This window comes from Vulpes lagopus, chromosome X (genome assembly GCF_018345385.1).
Source record: "Vulpes lagopus strain Blue_001 chromosome X, ASM1834538v1, whole genome shotgun sequence".
NCBI classification, from domain to species: domain Eukaryota; kingdom Metazoa; phylum Chordata; class Mammalia; order Carnivora; family Canidae; genus Vulpes; species Vulpes lagopus.
This window is the reverse complement of record NC_054848.1, coordinates 75,950,351-75,971,693: the sequence shown is the minus strand read 5'-3', so window position 1 is coordinate 75,971,693 and position 21,343 is coordinate 75,950,351. Positions and strand designations below refer to the sequence as shown.

The window sequence follows — 21,343 nt, the reverse complement described above, 5'->3', positions numbered from 1 at the left end:
GATTAGATAGATAGATAGATAGATAGATAGATAGATTAGATAGATATTGATATATATCAATCCTGCTTCATTCTTTAAAAGGTTCAATACAGTTTCCTCCCTATCCTCCAAGATTCTTTCCCTGATAGTGCCATGTGTCAAACAAGGCTCTCCTATCCGGACAAGCAGAGGAGTTTCCTTTTTGGGTTTAGAGGATTGGACCCTTAGGGCAGGTTGACACTTTGCTCACCTAAATGGTGTTAGCCTAGAACGTGGTACATGGTGAATAGACCACTGATGTATTTTCAATCTTGTATTTTTGTTCCCCTTTTGAGAAAACAATGATGATGGTAGTTCATCTCAAAGAAGAAAGAAGGTTTGGAGTTCTTTCCGAGGTAATTTTGGCAAGAGGGACCCTCGTTATGAACATGGTGGATATGAGCTGCAGCCTTCACACCTCCAGGAGGATGATGAAAATGTGTCAATGGGGGATGTCCAGGAGGACCCCCAAGTAAGACAGTAAGTGAACAGGCAGCCTGGTTTGCATGTAGCAGCCCCTGGGACTCTGCAACTCTTTTACTCTCCCTGGTCTTCGTTGTCTTCTCTCACTGGAAAACTGAAGAATGCTAGAAGTGGAATAATGGTTAAGCAATCTTAATTGTAGTCCTGGTGACAGAGAGATGATGGTGTATAGAAGAAGCCTTTCTTAGCATTAATGGCCACTCTCCTCCTCTCCACTTCCCATCCACAGCACTCCCTATAGCACCCGATGCAACAAGAGGAGAGTGAAATGGCATAATGAAGGCCATATCCATATTACTGTGTGGAAAGGTAGAAAAACTCTGAAGAGAGAAGTGGGGGAGAACACACAAGATGGAACCTCAGGGAGCTGGTTCAAGATCACTGTGAGTGTCTTGGCAAGGTCTGCATATTAGATAGACCATCCTGGAATCTTATTAAAAAGGAAGACCAAAAAAAAAAAAAAAAAAAAAAAGGAAGACCACAGGATGCCTGGGTGGCTCAGCGGTTGAGCGTCTGCCTTTGGCCCAGGGCGTGATCCTGGAATCCTGGGATCGAGTCCCACGTCGGGCTCCCTGCATGGAGCCTGCTTCTCTCTCTGCCTATATCTCTGCCTCTCTCTGTGTCTCTCATGAATAAATAAATAAAATTTTTTAAAAAAGGAAGACCACATTAAAGAACCTTATGGCAATTATTTGGAGGGGAGCTTTCCAACGGAGAGAAAGTAGGCTGAGGAAATCCATATTTGGCACAAAAATGAGAAATAATGCCATGGTCTCTTCTTTAGAGGCCCTCTATGGCTCAGTAGAAGGTCGGACAAGAATGCTGCTGGGTCTGTTTTCCAGCTTTAATTCCATGTTGTCCCTCTTCACTCCCATCCCTTCTTTTCACTTTTAGATTCCCTATGGGAGAAAGTACGACAAGGCATGGCTAATGAATTCAATCCAGAGTCACTGCAGTGTCCCCTTCATTCCAGTGGATGTAAGAGAGGATGGTGAAGCCAGATGAGTGGGCACAGGGAGGTGGGGGTGGGGGAGCTCACTGAGCAGGAAGACTCTATCCTCCAAAATTATGGTTGCCTTCCCCTCCTGCAGTTTCACTATGTGAAAAACCAAGCTCGATTCTTTGTTCAGGATGTTGGCACTGCCTCTGCATTGAAGGATATCAGCTACAAGATTTGTGACGATGAGAACCGAAAGGTATGGGTTGAGGGCATTACCTCTACCTAGTCCTGTGGCAGAAGGACAGGGCAGGGGCTTGTCTTCTTTGGCATGAAAGTTCTTGGTGCTCACGCCACCTCTCCTTCCTGCAGATATCTATCTTTGTCAATCCCTCTACCGTACCCTACTCTGTGAGGTACAAGTTGGAGCCAGAAGAAATGGAGCAGCTAAAGGTAATGCAGACTCAAGGCCCATTGTGTGTGCACACTCAGCCGCACCTCTTAATCCTCCAGCCCCCAATTTCCCTATCCCCACCAGTCTTCCAGTGGCTCTCTCCAACTCTCTCTGCAGCTGACCATGAACAAACGCTATGATGTCTCTCAGCAAGCTCTTGATCTCCAGAGTCTCCGTTTTGACCCAGGTATACTTGATGTCAGTAATTCTAGGGCAGGTGAGGGCACAGGGATCTGCCTGGGAGGGAGACTGAGGGATGGTGATGTGGGCAGGGGTTGGGGCTGGCCATGGGCCTCTCTCAGCCTTCTGATTGCCTCCTCTCGGCTTCCTGAAGACTTGGTGGGCCATGATATAGATATAATCCTGAACCGAAGAAACTGCATGGCTGCCACCCTGCAGATCATTGAAAAGAATTTCCCTGAGGTGAGGCTTTAGGCCCAGTGCTGTTATTAATGGTAAGGGATGGAACTCATGGGGTGGAGAACAGATTTGTCTCTGAGGCCTTAGACAGTAACTGTCTCTCTAACTCTTCTTCACCAATAGCTGTTGTCCTTGAACTTGAGCAACAACAAACTGTATGGGCTGGATGGCCTGTCTGACATTATAGAGATGGCCCCCACAATAAAGATCTTGAACCTCTCCAAAAATGAGGTGGGAAGAGGGAGCCAGGTCAAAGTTGGGTTTGATAGTGGGTGGTAGTGCTCATCAGAGTGATAACAGGAGGCAGGAGAAGGTACCTGTGCGGAAAGGCGGGGGCTGGGGGCGCAGGGGGCCCCGTGTGTGTCTCTTTCTCTGGGACTCCTTTCCAGTTTCCTCCCCATATTTCTCAGCTGAACTTGGTGTGGGAGTTAAGCAAGATGAAAGGGCTGAAGCTTGAAGAGCTTTGGCTAGAAGGGAACCCCTTGTGTGACACCTTTCCAGACCAGCCCACCTACATAAGGTCAGTGTGAACCCCTGTTGCCCTTCCTGGGGACCTTTGGGCCCCGGGAGCCTGAGCTGTCCCTGAGAATGTACATATTCAGGAATGTGCAACCCTGGTCCTCTGGAAGGACCATAGGCCCCACCTTCTCTCTCTATGCCCCTCAAGCGTAATGAGTTTCCTTCCTCTGACCTGCTCACCTGTTCTCCTGGTGTGGGGTCTGTTTCCACCTCCCTGCATTCAGTGTTCTTTAGCATGCCCTCCAAGAGTGTGCTCCAGGAAGCAGGGCTCCTCCTCCTCTCCAGGACCAGGAGTGACCAGCCTCGAGCCAGATGCTGGTGCCCTCCTGGACTGAGAAGGGTCCTCCAGCCCAGAGCCTCAGGCTGAGACAGGCCTTCCTACTCCCTGCTGAGATGGGGCTTCCCTCCCTTGTTCTGAGAGGGGACCTCCTTCCTTTGCTCCTGAAGGGTTTCCCCTCTAATCTCAGGCTGCCATGGTGGCTTTCCTGCCCCATGCTGAGGGCCGAGGCTATGAATGGCTGCCATCATGACATCCATTTCTCTGACCCAATGCCAGGAGTGGGGTCCTCCTTGGGAGATACCAGTGTTCCCTGAGTCAAGGAACCAGAAGTGGATGACTGCCAGTGAGCAGAGGGCTTCCTGAGGCAGGAATGGAAGGCAGAGAGGGCAGAGGTGCTTGAGGAGACGGGAGGACAGGCCTCTCAGAGGCACTTCCCACTCCCCTCCCTCCACACATTGCATCAACCTAACTGGTCCTTCAGAGAAGCCCTGGGTATCCCAGCACAGGTATAATACCTCAGGCTAGGAACCGACCGAGACAGGCACAGGTGCACAGGGGCCATCAGGAGGGAAGGCAGTGGTCATAAGAGGGGGCCATAGACCCTCAGCCCTATGCCGACCTGGAGCTTGACCCTCTACTCTTTCTGGGGCAGGTCTCCTGCCCCCCGTGGTTGCCTTGTTCCCCATGTCCAGCTCAGATTGAGCTCACACAGGTGGCAAAGTTTCAACCAGCACACACTGGGCCCCCAGCCCAACACCTGCATGTTTTCCATTCCTATCTGGGTGCCAGGGCCAGCCAGGGCAGGTGAAGGAAAAGGCTGCAGCCATGGGACCTTTTCCTCCTTCTCTCTTCCATCCTGACCCCTACCACCCTGGTAGAGCTTCTTTCCCTTCCCTTTGCTTTGCGTTCTCTTCCTCCTTTGTCTCTGGTTCCCCTATGTCTCTCCCACCTCTCCCCTCCTTCCTTCACTCCCTCTTCTGTCTTCATCCCCCTCCCTCTTCCTCCCTGCCTCCTGGGTCTTGCCTCACTCACCTCCCTGCCCCAGCATCCAGGGCCATCCCTGGGGGTGGATGTCATGGTCCTGCAGAATGCTGGACCCCTAGTGAGGTAGCAGAGCCCTGGGCTCCCAGTCCATTCCCTCTTATCTCTGGGAGCCTTCACTGGGGACTTGGAGGAACGAAGGGAAGCAGGGAAGGGAAGGCAACCCTGGAGCCTGGGCTCCATATGTTGCTTCTTATGGCACTGAAGAAAGGATTCAGGGCAGTCTAGGTGGGAGCTACACAGTAGAAAAGAGAGGGAGGGGAGGGAGGGAAAGGGAAGGAGGGAGGCTTCACAACTCTGACCTATCAGTCACTTCTTTCTATTTTGGGTTTTGAACAGTGCCATCAGGGATTGTTTTCCCAAGCTGTTACGCCTGGTAAGTGCCTACATTCATCATTGTCACTTACTAACATTGATTACCTCCACACCTGCCCTCTAGCCTTTTGGGTCTTGCCTAGATTACATGTTTGTGTCAGATCCTTATCCATTTTAGGGGACCAGGACTCCTGAAAAACACATGAATATGCTCTCTGGAAAAGTTTCCAAACACACACACACACACACACACACACACACACACACACACACGTTGCATATAGTAGTAAAGACTTCCAGGACCTCATGATGAAAATTCCCACTGTAATCTTGTCCATGTAATTTCCAGCGCTTATTCGTACCTGACCTCTGACTCTCACCATCTTTTGGGATTGTCTTTTCCCTTGAGCATCCAGGACCACCTCTGTGGTCTCCACTACTGACTTCTTCCCTTCTCCAGGATGGCCAGGAGTTACCACCACCAGTTATCATTGATGCTGACACACCCTGCTTGATAAAGCCCTGCAAGGTGAGGGAAAATGATCAATGTTTGGAGTATTACAAGGGAGGCTTTATCAGCCACATAGTCTCAAGTGTCTTTTGATTCCAGGAAAGTTACAAAGGATCTGAGACACTGAAGAGTCTAGTCTTGCGATTCCTGCATCAGTAAGTACTCCTGGGAATCTGAGGAAGGGGAGGGCCAGTATGGGTGAGGCCACCCAAGCTCAGGACTGCTGACTGGGTCTTGAAATCTCATTTGGGGTCCAGACCACAGAGATAGACTGTCCTCATTACTCCCCCACAGGTACTACTTGATCTACGACTCTGGAGACCGTCAGGGTCTCCTCGGTGCCTACCATGATGAGGCCTGCTTCTCCCTGGCCATTTCTTTCAACCCTGAGGACCCAGCCCCGTGAGTACCAAAGCTTAGACTCTGCCCTTGGGCCCTGTGTCTCCTGGGGAGCCACATGGAAGCCCTTAGAAACATTCACACTGGCCAGACCACCACCTTCTGTTCCTCTTTCTCTGCTAGAAGCAGCTTGTGCGAGTACTTCAAGGAAAGCAGGAATATGAAGAAGCTTAAGGACCTCTGTGCGTGTGTGATGGGGAAGACTGGGCAGGGAACGGGGGTGTGAAGGGATAATTATAGGGCCCAGGGTGTGGCCACCCTGACCCTCGCTTGCTTTTCCACACCCCTCCCCATAGCCCAGTGTGTTCAGCTGCTGAAGCATACAAGCTGTGACATCGTGTGCTCCCTCTGTGTGCTGCCCAAAACACAGCACGACCTCAGCTCCCTTGTGGTGGACATGTGGTTCCAGACGGTGAGCACCCACTCCCTCCCAAGGGCAGCCCCAGAAAGCCACAGGTGGATGGGAAGTTTAAGTGACTTAGCACCTGTGCTCTTCCCTTTCAGGAGAAGATGCTCTGCTTCTCTGTCAATGGGGTGTTCAAGGAAGGTCAGTGTGCATGGAACCCCTCCCCAGATGCCCCACTGCTCCATCGCCACTGGCTGGGCTCCCTCTCAGAACTCTCCAAGTTTCCCTGATCCCTTTCCTTCTCTTCCTATTCCCTCTGTGTTCTCCTGCCTCCACTATGCCCCCAAACCATCCTGGTCTGACCTGGGCCTATGCCTGTCTGTCCCACACAGCTTGGACATTAGGGACACAGTCTGTGCAGTTTCATGCCTGCCATTCTAGATCCTTACTCTGAGAACTACTTGGGGTGATTACTTAACCTCTAAGCTTCTTCATTTACAAAATGGAGCTAATAATGTCCCCCTCTTGGGCAGCTGTGAAAAATGAATTGAACAAACTTGTGAAGTGGTTGTCACAGCACCTGTCACATAGTAGAGGCCCTGTCATTTGGGAGCAGGTTGTTCCCACTGTTGCCATCGCCATACCAGACACCCTGACTCCCAGTGAACAATTGTCCCCTTCAGCATGAGTATCAATTCAGACTCTGAGTGGGGAACACGGCGTGGGAATGTGAAGCATGTGCGACTCTCAGGGGGTATTGTTGTTTGTTGTTGAAGTGGAAGGAAAGTTTCAGGGTTCTGTTCGTGCCTTCACCCGGACCTTCATCGTTACCCCTGCCAGCAATTCCAGGTGAGTGCTACGTTGTAGGTGGAAATGCTCATCCCAGCCTGGGCTCAGGGGTGTGGGAGCATGGTGGAGTAGACATCTTGTTTTTTTCAGTATTGTGGAAAGCCAACAGGTAGATCCAAGGAGCAGTCTAGTCTGGTGGTTAGAGGACTGGGTTCTCTTCTTGACCATAGCACTCACTAGGTATGTGCCATCTTGGTTAAGTCACATGACCTCTCTGTGACTCATTGTCTTCCTTGGAAAATGGGGATTAGACTGTCCATTCCTTTGGGCTATTGTAAGGGATAAATGTGAATGTAGAATCTTCCCTGGTTTGCAGGTTGAGTACACACCTAGTGAGGCTGGTAGACAGTCCCTGCAAAGGTGGGCTCTGTGGGAGGGCTGGAGGTACCAGCCAAGGAATCGATGTGTGGGGGCAGGCACAGTAGGCATATGGAAGGAACCTAGTTGCTGAGTGGCAGTGGGAGCAGCATCATTGTTGGAGATGTGGGGTTGTACATTCGTGCACTTGTCTGAGGGCCCATTTTCCCTCCAGTCTATGCATTGTGAATGATGAGCTATTTGTGAGAGATGCCACCCTTGGTGAGACTCAGAGTGCATTCTCCAACCAAGAGCCTACACCTACCTTCAGCTCCATGCCTACCCTCTCCCAGGAGCAGCAGGAAATGGTGCATGCTTTCTCCACTCAGTCTGGGATGAAACTTGAGTGGTCTCAGAAGTAAGTGGTGGATGTGCATGGGAAGAAGGATGAGTTACTACAGTGACTTGGGTGGAAGCTGGGGGTTGAATCAAAGAAACTCACAGGAAATTTGGAAAAATAACATTTTGGATAGTTTGCTTCGGAAAGGAAAGGAAAGGAAAAGAAAGGAAAGGAAAGGAAAGGAAAGGAAAGGAAAGGAAAGGAAAGGAAAGGAAAGGAAAGGAAAGGAAAAGAAAAGAAAGGAAAAGGGCTGATGGAAAAGGTTTCATAGCATTATATATGTGAAGGATTTAAAACATACTATAATGGTCAATGACATTGTCTTACATATAGAAAATCCAAAAGAATCCACCAAAAAGCTACTAGAACTAATAAACAAACTCAGTAGGGTTGCAGGATAAAAACCAATATATGAAATGCACTTGTATGTCTATGTACTTGGAATGAGTAGTCCAACAATGAAATGAAGAGAATAAGCCCACATACAATAGCATCAAAGTAATAAAATATTTGAAAACAAATGTAACAAAAGAAGCATAAATCTTATACTCTGAAATCCATAAAACATTGCTGAAAATAAATAAATAAATAAATAAATAAATAAATAAATAATACCCCATGGAAAGACATCTCATTTCCATTGGTTGGAATATTGCTAAATGGCTTAATATTGTTGAGATGATAGTAATATCTAGTCCAATCTACAGATTCAACATAATCCCTGTCAAAAATCCTTCTCTGCAAAAATTGACAAGGTTATCCTAAACTTCATATGTAAGTGAGCCAAAACAAGCTTGAAAGAAAAGAACAAAGTTAGAGGACTCACACTTCCTAATTTCAAAGCTTGCTGCAAAAGTACAGTAATCAGGACTATGTGGTCCTGGCATATGGACAGTGCATGAATCAATGGAGTGGAGATGAGAGTCCACAAATAAACCCTCACATTTATGGTCAATTGATTGTGAATGAGAGTGATGAAAAAAATCTGTTGGGAAAAAAATCTGCTGGGAAAAAAATAGTCTTTTCAGCAGATGGTGATGGGACAACTGGATATCCACATGCAAAACAATGAATTTTGACCCCTGATTCACATTGTGTACAAACATAGACTATAACAGATCAAAGATCTAAAGGTAAGAGCTAAAACTATAAAAATCATGAAGGAAAACATCGGTGTAATTCTCCATTAATTAGGCAAGTGTTTCTTAAATATGACACCAAAAGCACAAGCAACAAAAGAAAAAAATAGATAAATTGGGCTTCATCAGAATTAAAAGCTGTTGTGCACCAATGGACACTATCAGAAGAGTAAAAATTCCTGCCAAAGGAATGGGAGAAAATATTTGCAAATCACATAGCTGACAGGTATATATGAAGAACTCTTGCAGCTCAGCAGTAAAAGGGCAAACAGCCCAATTTAAAACGTGGAGAAAGGGCCTGAATAGACATTTCTCCAAAGAAGATATACAAGGGGCCAACGAGCACATGAAAAACTTCTTAGCACCATTAGTCATTAAGGATTTAATGCAGATTGAAACCACACAATGCGTTACTGCTTCACACCCACTAGGCTGGCTTTAATCAATAAAATGAATGATAACAAGTGTTGGTGCAGATGTGGAACAACTGGAGTTCTCATGTATTATTGTTGAGAATATAAAATGGAGCAGGGGTTGGGGAAAACATTTTGGCAGCTCCCGAAAATGTTAAACATGGAGTTACCATATGACCCAGTCATTCCACACCCAAGTATCTACCAGGAGGAATGAAAACATATGTTCAATCTAAGACGTATACAGGAATGTTCATAGCAGCATTATTTGTAATAGCCAAAAAGTGGAAACAACCCAAATGTCCTTTAGCTGATGAATGGATAAACAAATCTGGTATGTCCGTCCACATGTTAGAACATTATTCAGTCATAAAAAAAAAGAATACAGTGCTGATATATGCCATGACATGGATGAACCTTGAAAACGTTATGCTAACTGAAAGAAGCCAGCCCCAAAAGGTCACATATTGTATGATTCCATTTATATGAAATGCCCAGCATAGTCAAATCCACAGGGACCAAAAGCAAATTAGTGATTTCCAGGGTCTGGGGAAAGAGGAGGAATAGGGAGTCATTGCTAATGTTTAAGGAGTTTCTTTGTGAGGTGATAAAATTATTTGGGAATTAGATAATGGTGATGGTTGCACAATCTTATGACTAAACTAAGGAAACACTGAATTGTACACTTTAAAATGTTATGTGCATAAAAATGATAACATAGTTATGTGTATTATATCTCAAAAAATGATTGGAAACTTATACGTTTTAAATATCCATATATTTTCTTGAATGTCTTTCTTTATCAATATACATTAAGTTCCCTTGTTCTTTTGGAGAGCTCTATTTTTCTGTTTTGAATTCTAGTGGGCATAAATTATAGAGGGCCAGTGATAGACATTTTCACTAGGTCTTTCTTCATCATTACACATAATGTTCATACTGGTACATGCACCCCGGCAAAAGAGTGGCACAAATTTAGAGCTGCAAGGTCAGCGTGTCTGTACTGTGGTACTAATGGAGATCACCTGTTCTCCCATTCCAGGTGCCTTCAGGACAATGAGTGGAACTACACCAGAGCTGGTCAGGTCTTCACTGTGCTCCAGGTGAGGTCTGGGAATCATTAAGCAGGCTACAGATGGGTGTTTCTGGGCCTCAGGAAGGCCAAGAAGGTGGAGGCTGGGTGGCCTGGGGATGAAACTCTGGATTCTGGCTCTTCTGATGTCTCAACTCATTCCCTCCAGAAAGAAAGCAAGATCCCAGAGGAGGCCTTCAAACAAATCACCTAAAAGAAGCCTTGGATGTCCACATCATCATTGTTTCTCTTTTCTCCGGCCTATGCCCATGCCCATGACTGGGAAAAGAGGCCTGGCTGACCAAGGAGCCAAAGTTATATTCCAGGCCAGGTGACATACCACCGGGAGGATCAGTTGTTCCATGTATTTTCCCCACTCATGATTGCTGTTTAGTTTCATAGTAAATAATGATGCTGCATGTCGTATGTTGTGTGTCCTGCATCTCTCTTCCTCTGTCCCAACATGAGCTAATGAGTCCAAGACTGAAAGACCTTGCCCTCTCCCCCACATTATTCACCCTGGCAGTCCCTGGCAGGTGCTAATTCCATAGGTAGTGTGTCAAAAAATTCTGATGAGAAAGGACGCACGCTGCTTCCAGGGATTAGCCTTTGGAAACAGTGTCACTCAGTCAGATGCTCTACCTGGAGGCCTGCAGAAGCAGGCATGTGACCTAAAACCACAGGGGCTTTGCAAGGGCTGCCTACCAGCTAGTGAGGGTTGTGGAAGGAAGGAAGACAAGGACTCACATATTTCACTTCTTATTCCTAATCGTTTGAATGCATTCAAAGGCATACCGTCAACAATTTTATGATTTGCACACAGGTGAACGGGAAATGGGCCTGTTCACACCTCTCACCATGCTTACATTTGTCTTTTCATCCACCCCCTGTACTGTCCCCTCCCCAGCTCTGAAGGTGCACTGTGGGAGGGATCTCACTTTAGCACCGAAAGTGAGGAAGAGTCAGCCTGTTTGCCCAGTGCATTTGTCAGAGAGCTGACAAGGGTGCTCCATGTCCATGTGCTTAGACCACAAGCAGGCATTATTTTTGAAATTACAATAATAGTAGTATCAAATTTCAAGTTACCATCCTATAAATGATGGCATAAGTGAGGTACCACCAGTTTACAAATTATGCCTCTATTGGCAGGTCTCACATAAGTTATCTCTTACCACTTGCCACTTTTTAGTTCTCTATGTACATTTACACGAGGAATCTGTATAGGGATGTGTGAATTTCTTGGAAATACGACCTAAGGGAAAAATAGGGAGTAATCTATGCTATTCCATGTAGTGCCTCCATGGTCAAAGACAAGTCTTCAGCCTCCTCACCTAGAGAATTGAACCCACAGTGCACACTTCCCAGCTGCATCGTGAGGAATAGAGGCAGTTCACATGTTAGCAAGCAATTGCAGTGTTTGGCTCAAATTAGGCTCTCTGAGCTGTCTGAGTTCTCCTCTCATGGGCAGGGACCACGGAACTCATTGCATGGCCCCTTTACTTCCTCTCTCTACATCATTACATCTACATCATTAAGTTTCCACATCCTTGACCTCCTTCCCTAGCTAGCTCAGATGCCATGGTCTTCCAGTCATTCACTCTCCTGCCAATTCTCCCAAGTCCCTTGGTGCCATGGTACAAAGGCATCAAGTTTATGGACACCTCCAATGAGATGCCCTTCTCACAAAGGCTGCTGCTGGGGATGGGTGGTGGACCCCTTCCTATACCCCATCAGGGCCCAGGAGCCTCTGGGGGGAAAGAACCCCAGAAGCAGCTGCAGGAACTCCAAGAGGAGTGGCCTTGATGATGACTTTTTCTATCTCCAACTGAATTCTGTGCCTTTCCTAAAAATCCCTCTGACTCCATTGTGTTACTCTCTGCTCTCAACACTTTGTCCCAGATCTTGCTTTGATCTGATATGTTTATCTCTGGGATCCCTGCCTCGAAACTCCACCCCTAGCTCTAGTGTATAACTGCTGCTTAGCTTCCTAAATATGGATTCTATTTATCTTACTTGCCTGCTCATAAGGCCTTAATGGTACCATTTCTTTAACGATCAGAGAATTTCTCTTGAAGCACTGCTCCCTATGATTCTACCACCCTGTAACCAGGGAGAAAGTCAGTCATTGGATGTGAACACATCACCCCTTCAGTGACCATAACCAAGGGCAGAAGCCTTGGACCTAGATCATACAAGATTAGACACTGTCTCACATCCCCACCGAAATAAAATAAAGCAGGGAGAAATGGTATCTGGCTGTTCTTAGCACCCTAACCGGCATCAAAGAAAGGCAATAATGTAATGGTAGGATGGCATGATTTCTGGGGGTTGGAGAGAGGAGTGTCTGTGGCAGGGTCTGAAATTTTGCAGTTGTAACAGGATCCCAGCTGTGATGGTTAATTTTCTGTGTTAACTCACGTAGACTGTGGTACCCAGATATTTGCCCAAACATTATTCTGGGTATTGCTACGATGATTGTTTTTGATCATATTAATATTTAAATCAGTAGACTTGGAGCAAAGCTGATTACTCTTCATTGTGTGGGTGGGTCGCATCCAATCAGTTGAAGGCCTGAATAGAGGAAAAGACTGACCTCCCTGAAGGAAGGGGGCATTCTGCCGGCAAACCACATTCAAAGTTGAACTGCAGCTCTTCCCTAGGTCTTCAGCCACCTGCCAACCTATCTTGCAGATCTGGGGCTTGTCAGGTTCCACAATAGCATGAGCCAACTCCCTAATTAAGAAAAAAAAAAGAATGAACAACTATACACCAACAAAATGGACAACCCCAAAAGAAATGGAAAAATTCTTGGAAACATACAACCTACTAAGATGGAATCAAGATGAAAAAACGAAACAAACCTGAACAGACCAATTATGCATAAGAAGATTGGATGACCATTTAAAAACAAAAACAAAAACAAAAAACCCTCCCAATGAAGAAAAGTATAGGACCAGATGGCATCACTGGTGAACTTTACCAAACATTGATAAAAAAATTAATGTCAATCCTTCTCAAACTCTTCCAACAAATTGGAGAGGCAAGAATACTCCCCAATTCATTTTACGAGGCTAGCATTACCTTTATATCAAAACTAGAAAAGGACACTACTAGAAAAGAAAACTATAGGCCAATATCCTTGATGAACATAGATGCAAAAAAATATCAGTAAAATACTTGCAAACCAATTCCAGCAGCACATTAAAGGATAATTCACCAAGACCAAGTGGGATTTATTCCTGGGATGTGAGGATGGTTCAACATCTTCAAATCAGTATATGTGATATATTGTATTAATAGAATGGAAAAAAAATGAGATCATTCAATGGATGCAGAGAAAGGCTTGACAAATTCCGACATCCGTTCGTCATAGAAACTCTTAACAAATTAGTTATAGAAGGAACATATCTCAACATAACAGAGGCCATACATGACAAGCCCACCACTAACATCATTCTCAATGGTGAAAAGTTAAAAGCTTTTCTCAAAGATCAGGATTAAGACAAAGGTGCCCACTTTGACATCTTCTACTCAACATAGTACCAGAAGTCCTTCCCAGAGTATTTAGGTGTTAAAAAGAAATAAAAGACATCAGAATTGGAAAAAAAGAAGTTAACCTATTTCTATTTGAAGATGACATGAATTTATACAAAGATAATCCTAAAGATTTTACCCCAAACTGCTAGATCTAATCAATGAATTCAGTAGTGGCAGGACACAAAAATTAACATGCAAAAATCAGTAGCATTGCTATATGCCAACAGTGAATTCCTGAAAGAAGAAACAATCCCATTTACAACAAAAGCAAAAATGAACTATTGAGACTTCATCAAGATAAAAACGCTCCTGCACAGTGAAGGAAACAATCAACACAACTAAAAGGCAGCCTACAGAATGGGAGAAGAAATTTGCAAAAGATATATCTGATAAAGGGTTATTATCCAACGTCTACAAAGAACTTATCAAACTCAATACCCAAAAAACAAATAACCCTGTTAAGAAATGGGCAGGAGACATGAACAGATACGTTTCCAAAGAAGACATCCAGATGGCCATCAGACACATGAAAGGATGTTCAACATCACTCATCATCACGGAAATACAAATCAAAACCACTATGAGGTACCACCTCACACCAGTTAGAATGGCTAAAATTAACAACACAGGAAACAACAGATGTTGGCTAGGATGTGGAGAAAGGGGAACACTCTTATACTGTTGGAGGGAAAGCAAACTGGTGCAGTCATTGCCAAAAAGAGTATGGAGGTTCCTCAAAAATTTAAAAATAAAACTACCCTACAGCCCAGCAATTGCTCTACTAGGTATTGACCCAATGGATACAAAAATACTGGTTTGAAGGAGTACATGCATCCCGATATTTATAGCGTTGTTATTAACAACAATCAAATTATGAAAATAGCCCAAATGTCCATCAACTGATGAATGGATAGAAGAGGTGGTATAGGGGAGCCTGGGTGGCACAGTCGGTTGAGCATCGATCTCTTGGTTTTGGTTCAGGTCATGATCACATGGCTGGTGAGATGAAGGCCCACTTGAGGCTCCATGCTCAGTGGGGAATCTGCTTGAAGACTCTCCCTCTGCCTCCCCTCTCTCTCTCTCAAATGAATAATAAATCTTTTTAAAAAGAAGAAGAAGAGGAGGGGAGGGGCAAGATGGTGGAAGAGTGGGGTCCTCAAGTCACCTGTCCCCACCAAATTAACTAGATAACCTCAAATCATCCTGAAAATCTACGAATTCGGCCTGAGATTTATTTTTTTTTTATTTTTTTTTTTAAAGATTTTATTTATTTATTCATGACAGAGAGAGAGAGAGAGAGAGAGAAGCAGAGACACAGGCAGAGGGAGAAGCAGGCTCCATGCACCGGGAGCCCGACGCGGGATTCGATCCCGGGTCTTCAGGATCGCGCCCTGGGCCAAAGGCAGGCGCCAAACCGCCGCGCCACCCAGGGATCCCTCGGCCTGAGATTTAAAGAGAGAACAGCTGGAATGCTACAGTGAGAAGAGTTCACGCTTCTAACAAGGTAGGAAGACTGGAAAAAAAGAAATAAAGAAACAAAAAGCACCCAAGGCAGAGGGGCCCCACAAGGAGCCGGGCTAAGGCCCAGGCGAGTGCCCCAGGACAGGAAAGCATCATCCCGGAGAAGCAGGAGCTTCACCAATCTTCCCGGACAGAAAGGGGCTCCCAGGGAGTTAGAGTAGGACCCCAGGAGGAGCGGGAATGCCCTCAGGCTCCCAGGGAAACTAACAGACACCTGTGCCCCGGGGAGAGTGCGCCCAGCTAGCTCCCTATAGGGCTGCAGCGTACACGGCTGGACCCGGGAGCAGCTCGGAGGGCTCGGGTGGCGGCTCCGCGGAGAGGGGGCTGCCTGGCCGGGAGCGCAAATCCGCCCTGCACCAGGCAGGGGGCAGAGCAGCTCCCCCAAGTGCTAACACCTGAAAGTCAGCACAACAGGCCCCTCCCCCAGAAGACCAGCTAGACAGACAGGAAAAACAAATTACTGACCAAGCAGCCCTGGAAAGTTCCAGGGGAAGTCAAGGGACTTAGAGTATACAGAATCAGAAGATACTCGCCCGAGTTTTTTTTTTTTTCTTTTTTTGTTTCTTTTTTGCTTTTTGATTTCTGTTTGCTTCCCCAACCCTTTTTTTTCATTCTCTTTTTCTTTTCTTTTTTTTTCTGTTTTTCTTCCTTTTTTCTTTTTTCTTTTGATCTTTTTCTTTCCTTTGTTCTACCCTCTCTTTTTCTCCTTTTCCCAATACAACTTGGTTTTGGCCACTCTGCACTGAGCAAAATGACTAGAAGGAAAACCTCAACTCAAAAGAAAGAATCAGAATCAGTCCTCTCTCCCACAGAGTTACAAAATCTGGATTACAATTCAATGTCAGAAAAGCCAATTCAGAAGCATAGTTATACAGCTACTGGTGGCTCTAGAAAAAAGCATAAAGGACTCAAGAGACTTCATGACTACAGAATTTATATCCAATCAGGCAGAAATTAAAAATCAATTGAATGAGATGCAATCCAAACTAGAAGTCCTAACGACCAGGGTTAACGAGGTGGAAGAACGAGTGAGTGACATAGAAGACAAGTTGATGGCAAAGAGGGAAACTGAGGAAAAAAGAGACAGACAATTAAAAGACCATGAGGATAGATTAAGGGAAATAAATGACAGCCTGAGGAAGAAAAACCTACGTTTAATGGGGTTCCCAAGGGCACCGAAAGGGCCAGAGGGCCAGAATATGTATTTGAACAAATCATAGCTGAAAACTTTCCTAATCTGGGAAGCGAAACAGGCATTCAGATCCAGGAAATACAGAGATTCCACCCCCCCCCCAATTTCAATAAAAACCGTTCAACACCTCGACATTTAATAGTGAAGCTTGCAAATTCCAAAGATAAAGAGAAGATCCTTAAAGCAGCAGGAGACAAGAAATCCCTGACTTTTATGGGGAGGAGTATTAGGGTAACAGCAGACCTCTCCACAGAGACCTGGCAGGCCAGAAAGGGCTGGCAGGATATATTCAGGGTCCTAAATGAGAAGAACATGCAACCAAGAATACTTTATCCAGGAAGGATCTCATTCAGAATGGAAGGAGAGATAAAGAGCTTCCAAGACAGGCAGGAACTGAAAGAATATGTGACCTCCAAACCAGCTCTGCAAGAAATTTTAAGGGGGACTCTTAAAATACCCCTTTAAGAAGAAGTTCAGTGGAACAATCCACAAAAACAAGGACTGAATAGATATCATGACGACACTAAACTCATATCTTTCAATGGTAACTCTGAACATCAACGGGATTAATGACCCCATCAAAAGGCGCAGTGTTTCAGACTGGATAAAAAGGCAGGACCGATCTATTTGCTGTCTACAAGAGACTCATTTTAGACAGAAAGACACCTACAGCCTGAAAATAAAAGGTTGGAGAACAATTTACCATTCAAATGGTCCTCAAAAGAAAGCAGGGGTAGCCATCCTTATATCAGGTAAACTAAAATTTGCCCCGAAGACTGTAGTGAGAGATGAAGAGGGACACTATATCATACTTAAAGGATCTATCCAACAAGAGGACTTAACAATCCTCAATATATATGCCCTGAATGTGGGAGCTGCCAAATATATCAATCAATTAATAACCAAAGTGAATAAATACTTAGATAATAATACACTTATACTTGATTCTAGCTCTTTCTATACTCGATAGGTCTTCTAAACACAACATCTCCAAAGAAACGAGAGCTTTAAATGATACACTGGACCAGATGGATTTCACAGATATTTACAGAACTTTACATCCAAACTCAATTGAATACACATTCTTCTCAAGTGCACATGGAACTTTCTCCAAAACAGACCACATACTGGGTCACAAATCTGGTCTGAAACGATACCAAAAGATTGGGATCGTCCCCTGCATATTCTCAGACCATAATGCCTTGAAATTAGAACTAAATCACAACAAGAAGTTTGGAAGGACTTCAAACACGTGGAGGATAAGGACCATCCTGCTCAAAGATGAAAGGGTCAACTGGGAAATTAAGGAAGAATTAGAAAGATTCATGGAAACTAATGAGAATGAAGATACAACCGTTCAAAATCTTTGGGATGCAGCAAAAGCAGTCCTGAGGGGGAAATACATCGCAATACAAGCATCCATCCAAAAACTGGAAACAACCGAAATACAAAAGCTAACCTTACACCTAAAGGAGCTAGAGAAAAAACAGCAAATAGATCCTACACCCAGCAGAAGAAGAGAGTTAGTAAAGATTCGAGCAGAACTCAACGAAATCGAGACCAGAAGAACTGTGGAGCAGTTTAACAAAACCAGGAGTTGGTTATTTGAAAGACTTAATAAGATAGATAAACCATTAGCCGGCCTTATTAAGGAGAAGTGAGAGAAGACTCAAATTAATAAAAACATGAATCAGAAAGGAGAGATCACTACCAACACCAAGGAAATACAAATGATTTTATTTTTTTAAAGGTTTTATTGATTTATTCATAGAGATGCAGAGAGAGAGAGAGAGAGAGAGAGAGAGAGAGAGAGGCAGAGACACAGGCAGAGGGAGAAGCAGGCTCCATGCAGAGAGCCTGACGTGGGACTCCATCCAGGGTCTCCAGTTCACGCCCTTGGCTGCAAGCGGCACTAAACCACTGCGCCACCGCGGCTGCCCACAAACGATTTTAAAAACATATTATAAACAGCTCTACGCCAATAAATTAGGCAATCTAGAAGAAATGGACGCATTCCTGGAAAGCCACAAATTACCAAAACGGGATCAGGAAGAAATAGAAAACCTGAACAGGCCAATAACCAGGGAGGAAATTGAAGCAGTCATCAAAAAACATCCCAAGATACAAAAGTCCAGGGCCAGATGGATTCCCAGGGGAATTCTATCAAACATTTAAAGAAGAAACCATACCTATTCTACTAAAGCTGTTTGGAAAGATAGAAAGAGATGGAGTACTTCCAAACTCGTTGTATGAGGCCAGCATCATCTTAATTCCAAAACCAGACAAAGACCCCACCAAATAGGAGAATTATAGACCAATATCCCTGATGAACATGGATGCAAATATTCTCAACAAGATACTAGTCAATAGGATCCAACAACACATTAAGAAGATTATTCACCATGACCAAGTAGGATTTATCCCCGGGACACAAGGCTGGTTCAACACTCGTAAAACAATCAATGTGATTGATCATATCGGCAACAGAAAAACCAAGAACCATATGATCCTCTCATTAGATGCAGAGAAAGCATTTGACAAAATACAGCATCCATTCCTGATCAAAACTCTTCAGAGTGTAGGGATAGAGGGAACATTCCTCAACATCTTAAAAGCCATCTGCGAAAAGCCCACAGCAAATATGATTCTCAATGGGGAAACACTGGGAGCCTTTCCCCTAAGATCAGGAGCAAGACAGGGATGTCCACTCTCACCACTGCTATTCAACTGGAAGTCCTAGCCTCAGCAATCAGAGAACAAAAAGACATTAAAGGCATTCAAATTGGCAAAGAAGAAGTCAAACTCTCCCTCTTCGCTGATGACATGATACTCTACATAGAAAACCCAAAAGCCTCCACCCCAAGATTGCTAGAACTCATACAGCAATTTGGCAGCGTGGCAGGATGCAAAATGAATGCCCAGAAGTCAGTGGCATTTCTAGACACTAACAATGAGGCTGAAGAAAGAGAAATTAAGGAGTCAAACCCATTTACATTTGCACCCAAAAGCATAAGATACCTAGAGATAAACCTAACCAAAGAGGTAAAGGATCTATACCCTAAAAGCTACAGAACACTTCTGAAAGAAATTGAGAAAGACACAAGGAGATGGAAAAATATTCCATGCTCATGGATTGGAAGAATTAATATTATGAAAATGTCAATGTTACACAGGGCAATTTACACGTTTAATGCAATCCCTATCAAAATACCATGGACTTTCTTCAGAGAGTTAGAACAAATTATTTTAAGATTTGTGTGGAATCAGAAAAGACCCCGAATAGCCAGGGGAATTTTAAAAAAGAAAACCATAGCTGTGGGCATCACAATGCCAGATTTCAGGTTGTACTACAAAGCTGTGGTCATCAAGCATGGTACTGGCAGAAAAACAGACACATAGATCAATGGAACAGAAGAGAGAATCCAGAAGTGGACCCTGAACTTTATGGTCAACTAATATTCGATAAAGGAGGAAAGACTATCCATTGTCAGAAAGACAGTCTCTTCAATAAATGGTGCCAGGAAAATTGGACATACACATGCAGAAGAATTAAACTAGAACACTCTCTTTCACCATACACAAAGATAAACTCAAAATGGATGAAAGACCTAAATGTGAGACAAGATTCCATCAAAATCCTAGAGGAGAACACAGGCAACACCCTTTTTGAACTCGGCCACAGTATCTTCTTGCAAGATACATTCACGAAGGTAAAAGAAACAAAAGCAAAAATGAACTATTGGGACTTCATCAAGATAAGAAGCTTTTGCACAGCAAAGGATACAGTCAACAAAACTAAAAGACAACCTACAGAATGGGAGAAGATATTTGCAAATGACATATCAGATAAAGGGCTAGTTTCCAAAATCTATAAAGAACTTATTAAACTCAACACCAAAGAAACAAACAATGCAGTCATGAAATGGGCAAAAGACATGAACAGAAATCTCACAGAGGAAGACATAGACATGGCCAACATGCACATGAGAAAATGCTCTGCATCACTTGCCATCAGGGAAATACAAATCAAAACCACAATGAGATACCACCTCACACCAGTGAGAATGGGGAAAATTAACAAGGCAGAAAACCACAAATGTTGGAGAGGATGCGGAGAAAAGGGAACCCTCTTACACTGTTGGTGGGAATGTGAAATGGTGCAGCCACTCTGGAAAACTGTGTGGAGGTTCCTCAGAGTTAAAAATAAATCTGTCCTACAACCCAGCATTTGCACTGCTGGGGATTTACCCCAAAGATGCAGATGCAATGAAATGCCGGGACACCTGCACCCGGATGTTTCTAGCAGCAATATCCACAATAGCCAAACTGTGGAAGGAGCCTCGGTGTCCATCGAAAGATGAATGGATAAAGAAGATGTGGTTTATGTATACAATGGAATATTACTCAGCCATTAGAAATGACAAATACCCACCATTTGCTTCAACGTGGTTGGAACTGGAGGGTATTATGCTGAGTGAAATAAGTCAATCGGAGAAGGACAAACATTATATGGTCTCATTCATTTGTGGAATATAAATAATAGTGAAAGGGAATAAAGGGGAAAGGAGAAAAAATAAGTGGGAAATATCAGAAAGGGAGACAGCACAAGAAAGACTCCTAACTCTGGGAAATGAACTAGGGGTGGTGGAAGGGGAAGAGGGTGGGGGGTGGGGGTGACTGGGTGGCGGGCACTGAGGGGGAACTTGACGGGATGAGTACTGGGTGTTATTCTGTATGTTGGTAAATTGAACACCAATAAAAATAAATTTATTATTAAAAAAAAGAAAGAGAAATGAAAACTTATATCCCCCCTGAAGGGGAAACAAAAAAGAAGTTCAATGATCCCAATGCTCTCAAGAGGCCTCCCTCATTCTTTTTCTTGTTTTGTTCTGAGTATCGCCCAAAAATCAAAGGAGAGTATTCGGGCCTATCCATTGGTGATGTTGCAAAGAACCTGGGAGAGATGTGGAATAACACTCCTGCAGATGACAAGCAGCCTTATGAAAAGAAGGCTGCTAAGCTGAAGGAAAAATATGAAAAGGATATTGCTGCATACTGAGCTAAAGGAAAGCCTGATATGGCAATAAAGGGAGTTGTCAAGGCTGAAAAGAGCAAGAAAAAGAAGGAAGAGGAGGAAGCGGAGGAAGATGAGGATGAGGAGGAGGAAGAAGATGAAGAAGAAAATGATGATGATGAATAG

The 21,343-nt window shown here is 44.4% G+C and overlaps 1 protein-coding gene and 1 pseudogene across 1 annotated transcript; both read left to right on the top strand.

The window, feature by feature from the left end:
- Nucleotides 1-325: 325 nt before the first annotated feature.
- Nucleotides 326-10,107, top strand: LOC121483425 (nuclear RNA export factor 2-like). Its single transcript, XM_041741933.1, has 20 exons — nucleotides 326-498; nucleotides 731-884; nucleotides 1,396-1,479; nucleotides 1,593-1,697; nucleotides 1,811-1,891; nucleotides 2,010-2,079; nucleotides 2,227-2,315; nucleotides 2,436-2,543; nucleotides 2,723-2,832; nucleotides 4,492-4,528; nucleotides 4,928-4,996; nucleotides 5,078-5,133; nucleotides 5,273-5,380; nucleotides 5,501-5,559; nucleotides 5,674-5,789; nucleotides 5,882-5,924; nucleotides 6,500-6,572; nucleotides 7,105-7,287; nucleotides 9,864-9,924; nucleotides 10,063-10,107. Exons 1-20 carry the CDS (start codon nucleotides 464-466, stop codon nucleotides 10,105-10,107), a joined length of 1,686 nt encoding a protein of 561 aa, XP_041597867.1. The 5' UTR covers nucleotides 326-463.
- Nucleotides 10,108-11,471: 1,364 nt separating this feature from the next.
- LOC121482586 lies at nucleotides 11,472-21,343 on the top strand (annotated as a pseudogene).

Bases quoted from the DNA above. Each gene is read 5' to 3' on its own strand.
- LOC121483425 (XM_041741933.1), top strand. From the start codon at position 464: ATGGGGGATGTCCAGGAGGACCCCCAAGTAAGACA. The intron at 1,698-1,810 runs GTATGGGTTGAG...TCCTTCCTGCAG, and splicing joins GTGACGATGAGAACCGAAAG to ATATCTATCTTTGTCAATCC. The intron at 7,288-9,863 runs GTAAGTGGTGGA...CTCCCATTCCAG, and splicing joins AAACTTGAGTGGTCTCAGAA to GTGCCTTCAGGACAATGAGT.